The sequence below is a fragment of the Anomalospiza imberbis genome, chromosome 18 (assembly GCF_031753505.1).
Source record: "Anomalospiza imberbis isolate Cuckoo-Finch-1a 21T00152 chromosome 18, ASM3175350v1, whole genome shotgun sequence".
Classification (NCBI taxonomy): Eukaryota; Metazoa; Chordata; class Aves; order Passeriformes; family Viduidae; genus Anomalospiza; species Anomalospiza imberbis.
The window spans coordinates 5,321,192-5,332,899 of NC_089698.1; the positions used below are offsets into that span (position 1 = coordinate 5,321,192).

Consider the following 11,708-nt stretch of genomic DNA (forward strand, 5'->3'; position numbering starts at 1 on the left):
GCTGCAGGGTCTGGGCAGCACCTCAGCCTGCAGCCGAGACTCGGCTCCTGCTCGGGAGCTGCCCGTGACGGATGCGCACGTGCGTCCCAGGGAGCGGCACCGTCGGCGGTGCCAGAGCAGCTCCTGCCCAAACGGGCAAGGCAAAACTTGGGAAAACGTTACTTCCAAATGGACCAGACCCCGTCCTGCAGAGAGGGATGTGCCCTACGTGTGAGTCAGGCGTCTCAAAAGGAGACAAGCACGGAGCAAAAATACCCCTGTGACAATGCCTGTGCTGCTACAAAAAAATAACCCAAGTACAGGAAAGAAACACAGAACAGTGGTGCACGTATTTTTGCATTAGTGTGGATAAAAAGTGCAACACATTTCTAGACCATCGAGTCTTAAAACTTATTACATCAACTAAGGAAAATGCATTCACCCCATCCAGATGCTTTTGTCATTTGCCAGGAGATGAGCAGAATATGAAGCCTTAGAGGAGAGGGCACAGGTAGGGAGAGGAGAAGAAGGGGTGCCGAAGAGGAGAACAGTAAAGCAGTATCAAGAAAGATGTTCTCTCTGAAGTATTAAGAAAGCCAGCTTGTAAAAATTAATGGATTAGACCTCCAGCTGTTCAATTCTCAGCTTTAAATTTAGAAGGCATTTGACTTTGGAACATTGGCACATAATCCATAAAATATATTTAAATTTGTAAAAAAAAAAAAAAAACCAAATAATTTGTATTAAAAGGCCACTAATAACTCAGAATGTTTTAACTGCACCAACACAAAAGCATCTGGCAAAGGAAAAGCAGCAAACTACAAAGAATCACAGTATTTTTATATAAGGCTGTCATCTAATCACTGTGTGTAAACAGCAAAAATTCGGAAACACATTTTAAAAATTGAGAAATCTAACCAAGACCAGGAAGGTGAGGGCAGACCTTGAATTTCCTGGGTGATTCCACAGCTTCACCTATTTAATTTCCATAAGGTTCCCCATGTCCCTTACCCAAGATCTGGTGCACAGCCAGCCATGTTCTGAACAGCCCTCACTAACAGAGGCTCTCATTTAAAAACGCCTCTCAAAAAACCAAACTATTTCATATTTAAAAATAAACAACACACCAATCTTAAACATGTCCTACAAACCTTAATCATGTGTTTACAGGTGCAAACATGGTTCTTTTCAAGGGTGTAGATTTTTCAATGGAATAGCTGGGCAGGGAGGCGGATGCCGGCCGGAGCCGCGGCGCGATGGCGAGGTGGCTACCAGCGCCCTACGCCAACCGCCCGCGCTGCCTGCATCCAACACGCTCCAGTCCGAAACACGCACAAGGACAATCTATTCTGTTCTAGAGATAAAACAGGGAATGGTCCTCTGCCTACAATTTGACAGGTCTCTTTCAATAGTCTCAATGCGCTTGAGAAATGATGCCATTAAACGGCTTCTGATATTTCGGTAAATTTAGCGTTAACAAAGCATACACGTTAGGCCACCTGAAGATTCATTTTAGAACTGGCTGTGCACTTTCTGAGGAGACTCTCCTCACACTCAGATTTAACAGAAATACACAAGAAACCACTGACTGAAAATGTACAGTAATTTGTCTAGTACTAAAATTTTATATGGCCACATAAAGGCATTTTACTGTACCAAAACCTTTCCCTGGTATAGAATACTACCGAGGCTGGGAGTCAGCTGGTTCAAATAAAAGCAGCCTATTTAGTTTCAGGTTAGACTTTTGTTTGATGCCTTAGTCTTTGTTCTACACAAGTAACAACAAATTTTATCTATAGACATTGCTAATTAATAACGCTTTTTATCAAAATATTATTTGCAGTTCTATGGTCAAGCATTCCACTAGGTGATTGGTAAAAAAAAACAGGTATTGTAGCTTAAACAGTAAGAGGAAACAGGGTGTAATACATCACAGATCAAAATAAATCTATGCTGTCATCCAAACTCATATATAAATACTAAGTCTAATTAATTTCCTTTTACATCATACATAAAGATCTGAAGCACAATCACACACCAATTTCAAGAAACATCTCCCTCGAAGCCTGTCTCACGCAGATCCTCACACCAAGTGTGTGCAAAACAAGCCCACTAAAACTCGCCTTGCAACTGAGTGGGCCATCAGAAAATAACAGACTTTGGGGCAAGAAAGCACCAGGATGCAAACCAGATAGGCAATCTGCATTAATTCAAACACAGCTAGATTGTCCACTGAAAGGAGAACAGGTAAATCCAGAGATCAAAAATTATTAGCCAGACAGATGGTAGATGCAAAGGCAAACACTGGCCACAGTTGTTACTAAAATGCCAATAAATTTACACACTTCCTGCACTAAATATTTTAGTATATCACAGCAAGAAGAAACACTACTGAAAATTCTGTCCCTTGCTTTTTCTAATATATGCTATAAAGGTCGACAAGCACACTGCTACAGAATGTTTATAAAACAAAGGAAAATATTTCTAAACAGAACCATTTTCTAGTAGAAAGTATTAAAAATTATAGTCAGTCAAGGTAAACAATGGAGAATTTCTATCATTCACATGAGGCCAAGCAGGGGCAACCCTTCCAATTATTTTTTTTAACAGGTTAGAAAAGTTTAAAGCATCATATTAAATCCAAATCTAATGCACACCAAACTCTCTCCCAGGATCAGTAGCAGGAGCGTTCTTGCCTCGTCACTCTGATTGCTAATCCAGATGATTTAATAAAGATGTAGATTTGATATATGTGGAGTTTGTTGTGCAACTTCAAGACAAAGGCAATAGCTTCTTTTGTCACTAAATTGTTAAAATTGTGTAAGTTTCAGCAGCCCAGTGAGACAAAGCAGCATCAGCCTTTTCCCCCTCGCTGGAAAAGGCGCTGAACTCGCTTCCACAGCGCTCACCACAACACAGCCGCTCACAGCACATCGCTTGCAGTGAGGGTTCTCGTGAAAAACCTCGCAAGAGGTCTGACAAACTCAGTCCCTGTAAACAAACACAGCGCCTTGGTAAAGCCTCTAAAAGAACTAAGCAGTATTTAAAATAAAGCAGGCAGCAGAATGCACTGGAAAGGGAAAGAAAACAAAGGCTCCTGGCCGCATCTGGACCAAATTTGACCTTTGTTAATGTATTTCTAGTAATTCACAGATGTTACACCCTGCTCCAGCAAGAGGGTTGGCCTATGGGCTCATTCCAGTGACAGGTTCGGTGTAACAATGAAATATTAACAAAAACTCACACATGAAGGCTAACGGTGCCGTGTGGCACGTGCCCGTCAGCCCGGACTGACGAGCCCAACAGCCACCGAGCAGAAAAATATGCTGCCATCCTTTCCAACCAACACCTGCACAGCTCTAGGTACATGCTGATGTCTTCACCTGACTAGGGACTTCCAAAATTTCAACTGAAAACTAAAAACCAAAACCCCACCAGCACTTAATTAGTGGCTTTCTAGAGAATAATAATACACATTTCACTGAAGAGGAAATTGTTCTGGTTCGGTCAAACCAGGAAAAGCAAAACCCCATTAAACTGGCCCCAGATTTTTAAGTGAATTTGATCTGGTTATTCTTTGTCGGCTAGAGCTGTGGTGTTGGAAGTCAAGACAACCCCTCTAGACTCAGTGTTATTTATCCCTCACTCCCAGCTCAAGCTGCTAGGCAGAGGAAAACACGAAATTCTAGAAAGCATTTTCAGGGGAAAAAAAACCCAAAACCTACCAGCTACTTCACATAAAACATGTTGGTACAAGAAATGATGCATCAGAGAAAACTTACAGAAAACACATTTCAGGGCAGAGCCACGTCCAGGCAGCATTACTAATGCTACATTCCGAAATGAAACGTGAACGCACGCACAGAGCTCGCGGCAGGCCAGCGCCGGAGGTGTCACACCTCGCAGGGCCACCAGCAGCACCGGTCTCTGCTCTCAGCAACCTCCAGACTCACAGCTCACACAAATGCCAGAGATCCCCAGATCATTTTAATGCCATTATGGGAAAAAAGGTGAGCTCCAAGGTATCTGAGCAGCCATTAAAACAACTCAAGTTGTTTCCCCCATAATCTGCGCACTAACAGAGTATTTGAGAAGTTCCTGATCCTGCTGGGTTTTGGGGAGCCTGCTCTTTCCTTCATGGCCAGCACTGAAGTCAGACCCTTCGGTCCTGGCACTGGCTCGGAGTGGCAGGCAGTGGACAAATTGCCCACCACTGCCCCAAGGGGAAGCTGCCCCCCAACACCCACCGCCCCTTCCTCCACCTCCCCGGCACCTGAGGAGCCGCCGGTGCCAATCGCAGCAGTGCCACAATGGGAATAAATCCCCGACCGCTCCCACAGCAGGTGTAAACCAGAAGCCCCAAACAAGTCCCCACTGGGGAGGACCCCGGGTCTAATGCTGCTCTCACTAATGCTGCCCAGCCCCAAAACGGTGCCCACCTTCCAGCACGGAATGCCGAGGAAGTGCCTGAATTCGGAGGAGCGCTGTCTGGAGCCTGCACATCCACCTGGACACTGGGTTTCTGCTGGAACAAACACCACTGTGCAAATCCCAGCCGACTGAGAAGGTTTAAAATCTCAGCCCACATCTAAAGAAAGCCTTTTCTTAAACACAGTTTCACACACTCAGGGGTATGGCAATGTTACATTTAATTATTTCTACTGACGGAGGTGAACAGCCTGTTTTGTCTCACCCATTGTATCTTTATCATCTCCAACAACAGTTAAAGTAAATTCTCTGTGAGTCTGTATAAATTTCCTCATCCGAGGAACCAGCCCATTCAAATCCCTCAAGTGACTAAAGCATGAACCAACCCGAGCGTCTCTGCATTGTTGTGGAACTGGTTTGCTATTTTATGTTAAGCCTCTGAAATACTAAAACATATCCTTATATAGGAACACTGATTAAATGGTTTTCCTTCCAAGTGATGAACTGTTTTAACACCAACATTGTGGTTATCGCGACCAGAAAGCAATTACTTCTTTCACTAGCTGTTACTAAGAATAGCTGTGATCAAAGTGACTGGAGGAGTGCTGTTAAAAGACTCTGCAGAAGCATCGCTCCATATGACACACACAAAATATAGATCATTTTAAACCAAATTACACTTTTAATAAATGTGCTGTTCAGAATTAAATCACTGCTCAGGATTTCTTTTTTCACCCAGGAAGTCAAGATCTGTAGAAGTTATTCTTTCAAAATCTATTTCTAAACACAGCACGGTGTGAGATCTGTGTATCTGTGTGCGTGTGAAAGTGCACACGTAACAGGGTGCGTGTGGTGTGAGAGAACGTATGTATGTGCTTGAGCCTGCCAAGGCAGAAGTAACAGGAACTGTGATTTGTGCTAACTAGCTATTGATCCAGTCAGATCTAGATGTTGTGTACAAGAAACAATAAAAGAGAAGGGGCCAGGAAGGATGCTGTGTGCAACTCCATTTAAAAATGGAAAAGAAGGGCCCCAAACAAACCAATTTATGTCCTTGCCTGGGTGAAGCATGGAGAATGCTGATGGGCTTCCTCGGGTCTGCCGTGCATGCTAAACACTCTGCTCGAAATGAGAGTCTCCTGCGCTGGGCATTAAACATGAACAAAGAGACAAACCGTGGGGGCTAGGATTCACGCTTCAGAAAGCCAAAGCTGCAAAGCCAACCAGAACCAGGTTAGGAAACAGCCCAGTTTCCTAACCAGCTCCCTTCTAATTTCACCAACAACTTTCTTAGCAAAATTACTAAACATAGAGGGCTGTAAAAAGTCAGTCTCTACTACCAGAGATAATGAAAACAATTTCAAACTACACTGTAGCATCAAAATATCACCTTTTCTAGGCACAAATAATGAGTTTATATTGTGTAAACTGCACACATGTATTTCTAGCACACCAAAACCAACCTGCCTGCCCTCAGATAGCAGGTACAGCATGTGCACCCATTGTAACAATCTCACATACAGCTATGCAGGTTGCAAAATAGGGATTTGATAAGATAAAATAGAAACCAATTGAATCTATAATCATCCTTATCTTAAACAGCTTTTATAATAGAGGGTTTTCCATTAAAATATTTTTTTCTAAGCCTGGGGAATTATGATACCCTCTGGACACAAGGAAGGATCAAAAATGACAACTAATGTCAAAATTAAACATCTGTCAACTAAGCAAGTTTTACACTAACAGACCCAGAGCCTTATTTTAAACTGCCTTTCAGTTAAATCAAAAATAATTTGTTACAAGCCATTCAGTTCAATATCACACTGTTGTGGGCTCCAAATGCAAGCAGGGGGCACCCGGACCTGAAGGAGCAGAACTACCACCAGATTCATGTTTTTGTGGATAGGGAAAACCTCAGTCATAGTTTTGGGAAAGTGGCTGGAAGGTTCAGCTGGCACCAGGCTCTGTGGAAGCCCCCTCCTCAGCACCCCATGCCTAGTAGGACCCTGCAGGAGCCCCCTCCTCAGAACCTCAGGCTGCAGTTCCCTTCTGCAGCATCCCAGGCCCTGGAGCACAGGTGAGGCTCGCTGGGAGCCCCTCTGCTCAGCACTCCCACCTGCCCATTCTCTGGGAGGCATGATGGGGACGGGTCTGGCAGCAGAGATGCCATGGGGCAGTTGTCACCTGGGCCAGTCAGGCAGCAGACACTATGTCCCTGACACTGTCCAGCCCCCATTAGAGCCACCCGGCTTCCCAGCATCCCGCAGCCCCAGCCCAGACTGGGAAGGTGCCTGGCATCCACCAGGGGTGGAGCCAGTGTGTGCCCAGAGTACCAGAGCTGCAGCCTCACCATGTCCTCTTTCCTGAGCAGCCCACAACCGCCCCTACCCCTGTGCCAGCACCCCTGTGGGACAACTGATACCTTCTTTGCTGGGGTTCGGGGGCTTGGGCTTCTCCCAGGGCGCCATGGGCTTGTCCTCTTCCTGCCCCTCCATCAGGGCCTTCTCTCCAGGCAGGTACCAGGTGGAGTTGTGTTCTGCCATCAGGGAGTCCAGGTCGATGGTGCTCATGGTGCCCTTGACACCCTCCGAGCAGCAGCTGCCCAGGTCGCTGTCCCCATTCTGCCCCGCACACTCCCCCTTCTTGCTCTTCAACCCCAAGGGCTGGTCTTCCGAGATGCTGAACTGCTGCCGCTGGAGCTGGATCTGTGCCTGCAGGATCTCCAGGGGGTGGATCTCATCCTGGGCCGAGGTGCTCGTGGGGGTCCGCACCTGCTCCATGCTTGGCGTGCCAGGGTGAGCGCCCGCCGTGGTGCTGAGCCCATAGCTGTCGGGGGTCGAGGTAGATGTACTGAGGAGGCCAAGGGCCAGGGGCTTCTGTCCGTTGAGAAGTGCGTGCTCCCCACGGGGCAGCTTGGGCGAACCACCCAGCAGCGGGCTACGGGTGGGCTTGGAGGTGGCATTGTCGGAGCTGGAGGACACCTCGTCCTCGTTGCCATAGCTGGTGCTGACCTCGTCGGCAAAGTCCACGTGCGGGGAGCTGCCGTCTGACTTGGTCACGCTCTGGATGCCGCTGTCCAGGGACGACATCAGGTCGGGCTGCTCCGCCAGCAACAGTTCACTGCCCTTGCCCCAGGATGGCGAGGTCAGGGGCTTGTCATGAGGGGTGCCTCCACCGCGCTCAGCGCCCGCAGCCCCCGGCGGGGCCCCCGCCGCCACCGGCACTGCCGGCTGCCCTGGGCTGACACCGGCTCCCCCGCCCTCGGCAGCTGAGAACTTCTCAAAAAACGTGCCGGGGCTGACGTGCCCACTGTCCCGTTTCCGGCGACCCCGACCCCGCCCGCCACCCGCCTTCCCCTCGCCACCGGCCACCGGCTCCAGCGCGTAGCCGGGTGAGAGGCTGCTCTCCGCAGGCAGCAGCGGGGCAGTGCCCGCTGCTTTGCCCGTGCCACCCCCACCTACTGGTGGCCCGGCTGGGAAGTAGTCCGGGGCAGCAGGTGGCGGGTCAGGCTCGGCCTGGCTGAGCTTGCGCTTGGCCTCGGCCGGGCTCTTCTTGTTGAAGGTGACGTTGAGGTTGGGAGCGCCCAGGCTGGCGATCATGTTTTGGCAGGCAGTGGAGAGGGCAGCCAGGCAGCTCTGCCCGAAGACATTGTCCTTGCTGGCCGCCTTGCTGAAGGAGCCCAGCGAAAGGGCACCCAGCTTGCTGGCAGCGGGCCGTGGTGGGGGTGGCGGGGGAAACTCGGGCGGGGGCGGTGGGTAGGCACCTGGCGAGGCGCTGAGGGCAGGTGCAGCCCCGTGGGCCGCCGGCTGCCGCGCTGCCGCCCCAAAGGGGAAGCCAGGCTGAGCGGCGAAGTCGGCGGGGCCACGGCGCTCAGCGGGGGCACTGGGCAGCGCCACACCGCTGCCTGGTGACTGCAGCTGCGAGAGGCCACCCATTGTGGGCGTGAAGGGCGGATGGACGCCGGGCGACGGCAGGGCCTGCGCTGGCCCCTCGCCTGCCATCCGCAAGGGCTCCTGCAGCCCCAGCCCACCGGCACCCGGCCGGAAGAGCACGGCAGGGCCACCCGGCTGCAGGCCCAGCTCGTGGGGGGCTGCCTCGGCCGGTAGCCCGGGCGCTGCCAAGCGCCTCGGCAGCAGCTCCCCAGGCGGCGGTGGCCCTGCGAACCAGGCGCTGTCGGGGGCCAGGTGCGGCGCCGGCGCATCGAAGCTGCGGCCGCCACCAGCCTCCCGCTCGAAGGCTGGCGGGGGCAGGCTGCCGGGTGCGCCCACCTCACCATGATGCCCCAGCTGCTGCAGACTGGGCGGCCGCAGGCGCTGCTGGCTTCGCGAGGCCATCTGCTTCATCACCAGGGCCGCGTTCTGGCGCTGCGCCAGTGCCGGGTGCTCAGGGCCGCCGTGTGGCAACGGGCCCCCAAAGGCCTCAGGTGCCGGCGGGGTGAACTCGCCCGGCAGGCCAGGGTAGGCCGTCGGGGAAAGGTGACTCTCCATGGCCGGGCCGTGCATGCCGCCGCCCCAGGAGGCACAGCGCTCGACGCCAGGAGTGTTGGGGAAGTCAAACCGCGGCCTCTTGGCGACGCTCACGTAGGGGGCATCGAAGTGCTGCAGTCTTTGATTTGGTGGCTGTTGCGGAGGAGGGTGCTGCATATTAAACACGGGGTCGGTGTAGGGATGCATATTCCTGTTCTCCAGTCTGTGAATAGGGTATTCAAACTGTGCATGCTGGTTCTGCATTATGGGCCCATTGTCCTGCAGGTTGGAGTTGGGAGCGTTGGCTTCTGTTTGCTGTTGCCTAGGGATGGCTGGCGGGCAGGAGTTCTGTCTGGCCAGCAAGCCCGGCGGCTGCTGCGGTGGTTGCGGTGGTGGTGGCGGCGGCTGCTGCTGCTGCTGCTGCATCAGCGGGTGCCTGGCGTTGGCCCCCGGCTCCAGACTGGCCGACATCTTCCGCGCCCCCCCGAAGCGCTCGAAGAAGACGCCGTGCTGCTGCGGCGGGTGCGCCTTGGCCACGGCCATGCCCGGCGCCCGGGGCAGGGCGGGCGCCCCCGCGAAGCTGCCGCCCGCCGGCACCTGCCGCCCGCCGCCGTAGTGCGGCAGCTGCCCCTCAGGCTCCGACGGGGAGAAGACGGGCAGCTCGAAGTGGCTGGCAGGGCCGTCGCCAGGGTAATTGTATTCCAGCGAGTCCACGCCGCCCTGCGCCGGCAGCCGCCGCGGCTCCAGGCCGTGGGGCTCGGAGGAGCCGGCCGCCGGCAGCCCGTGGAAGGAGGCAGCGCGGTTGGGGGACTGGTCGAGGGGCAGGCAGGGCGCCGGCACGGCGTGGCTGGCGGCGCCGGCGCCGTGGTGCTGGAAATCGGGCAAGGTCCCGGGGCGCTGTTGCCCGAAGCCCTCGCCGCCCTGGCCCTCGGCCATGTGCTCGTAGCCGTCGGCGAACGCCGTCTGCCCGCCCAGCGCACCGCTGTAGCCCAGAAGGCGCCCGCCGTGCACGCAGGAGGCGCCGGGGTCGGGCCCGAAGCCGCCGCCGAAGTGCGGGGGGTGCTGGTGCGGGTGGGGGGCGCCGCCGGGGCCGCCGTGCGGCTGCTGTCCGCCGAAGAAGCCGTGCACAGGCGGCTGCATGCCGCCGCCGTGCAGCTCGGCGGGGCCGCGGCCCGGGAAGCCGTAGCCGTCCCCGGCCAGGCTCATGTTCATGCCCAAGAGGGGCGGCTCGCCCAGCGCTCCCAGGGCCGGGTCCGCCGGTGCTGGGCCGCCGCCGGGGAAGGCCGGCGCCTTGAAGTGCGCGCTCATGCTCAGTCCGGGCTGGCCGAAGCCCCGCTCCGCCTGCCCGCCGCTCCGGCCGCTGTTCTGCGGCTCGAACTGCTCCAGCCCGAACATCCTGCGCGGCTCCTCAGCAGGGCATGGCTGCTCCGCGCCGCTCCGCCGTCCCGCTGCCCGCCGCTCCCCGCTGCTCCGCTCCGCGCCACTCGGCCGCCCCCGCTCACATCCTGCCGCGCCGCCGGCACCGGCCGCTCGCCCGCGCTCACCCCGCCGCTCGCCGCTCACTGCTGCCCGAGAGCCGACGGGGCGGCGCGCCGCCGCTCACAGGCTCCGGCGCCCGGGAGCTGCGCGCCGCATCGCCGGCCGGCCGTGCGCTCCCGCGGCTCGCAGCGCTCCGGCGGCGGCGGGGCCGGGGCGCGGGGCCGGGCGGGCGCTGCGAGGGCTGCGCCGCGCTCCCCGCGCGCTGCCGCGCTCTCACCCAGCGCTGGCGGAGCAGCAACAAGTTTTGCATTTCAGCGATGAATTTCAGCCATCGGGGCTGCGCCAATGAGCGCCGCGGTCCGGGGCGGGGCTGCCGTTAAGGTGGCTCCGCCGCCGGCCCCGTGCCCCGCCCGCACCGCGCCCCGCACCGCCCCCCGTGCCCGGCGGCGCCGCTGCTCCCGCGGCGCACGGAGCGCGGGCGGACGGGGAGGTGCGCGGTACCTCAGAGTCCCGGAGCGGGGTCCTGAAACGGGGCGGGGGCCACCGGAGCTGGCCGCCCCAAGTGGCGGGTGTGGGGAGCCACCGGCCGCACTGCCCGCCGGGGCGAAACCCGCCCGGCAGCCCCGAGCCCGGGGGAACAGGAGCGGCCCCGCCGGCCCGCCCCGAGCCGGGCACCGCACGGAGCCTCGCGGGGAGCGGGCGCTGCGGCAGCGGGGGGAGTCACTACCCCGTTCCCCCGGAGGGACAAACACCCACCAGGCCAGGGGGCCCACAGATCGCCGGCGGGACACGGTGCTTCAGGTGCTCGCGGATGCACATGTCGATAGTTTAAAGAAATAGTAATGAATATTGCTCCCACCGAAAAAAAATGAGATCTATAAATAAGCGGCTGAGGACTGTTTGTATATGGCAGGAGAGTTTTAACGGGATTTTTTTCTGCAGGATCAGGATGCTGCGCTGTGATTAAATATTGATTTTGTGTAATTAGTTTTCATGTGAACTATCCTCCTTGCTGATGGCCTGGAGATTTCAGAACTGGCGAAGAAATGGAATTGGACGTGGAAATTATTACTTAGCGAAGTGACAAGGGGGGGGGGAAAGAGGGGGGCGCGGAGCTCGAGATGCTGGGCGGGCACCGGGGTGGAAAACGCAGCACGCGCGGCGCGACCGCGGCACAAAGGAACGAGTGGGGATGTGTCGCTCCTCGCTACGGGAACGGCGGCAACGGAAGGAGAGACGAGGCCGCCAGTCCCTGCGCCGCGTCCCTGCATAGGGTCACCGGTCCGGACCGACGGCTGCGCCGGCCGGGGCGCCGCACCCGGCGCGGCTCCGGGTCAGAGGCGGCCCCGCGCCCGG

The 11,708-nt window shown here is 55.7% G+C and overlaps 1 protein-coding gene across 1 annotated transcript in view; it reads right to left on the reverse strand.

Moving 5' to 3' along the window:
• The window catches only part of MN1 (MN1 proto-oncogene, transcriptional regulator), a 34,463-nt gene extending 24,063 nt beyond the window's left edge, over positions 1-10,400 (reverse strand). The window contains exon 1 of the mRNA XM_068208686.1: positions 6,830-10,400. Coding sequence (XP_068064787.1) covers positions 6,830-10,268 — 3,439 coding nt within the window. The 5' untranslated portion in view covers positions 10,269-10,400. The remainder of the gene's footprint in view (positions 1-6,829) is intronic.
• Positions 10,401-11,708: the final 1,308 nt, after the last annotated feature.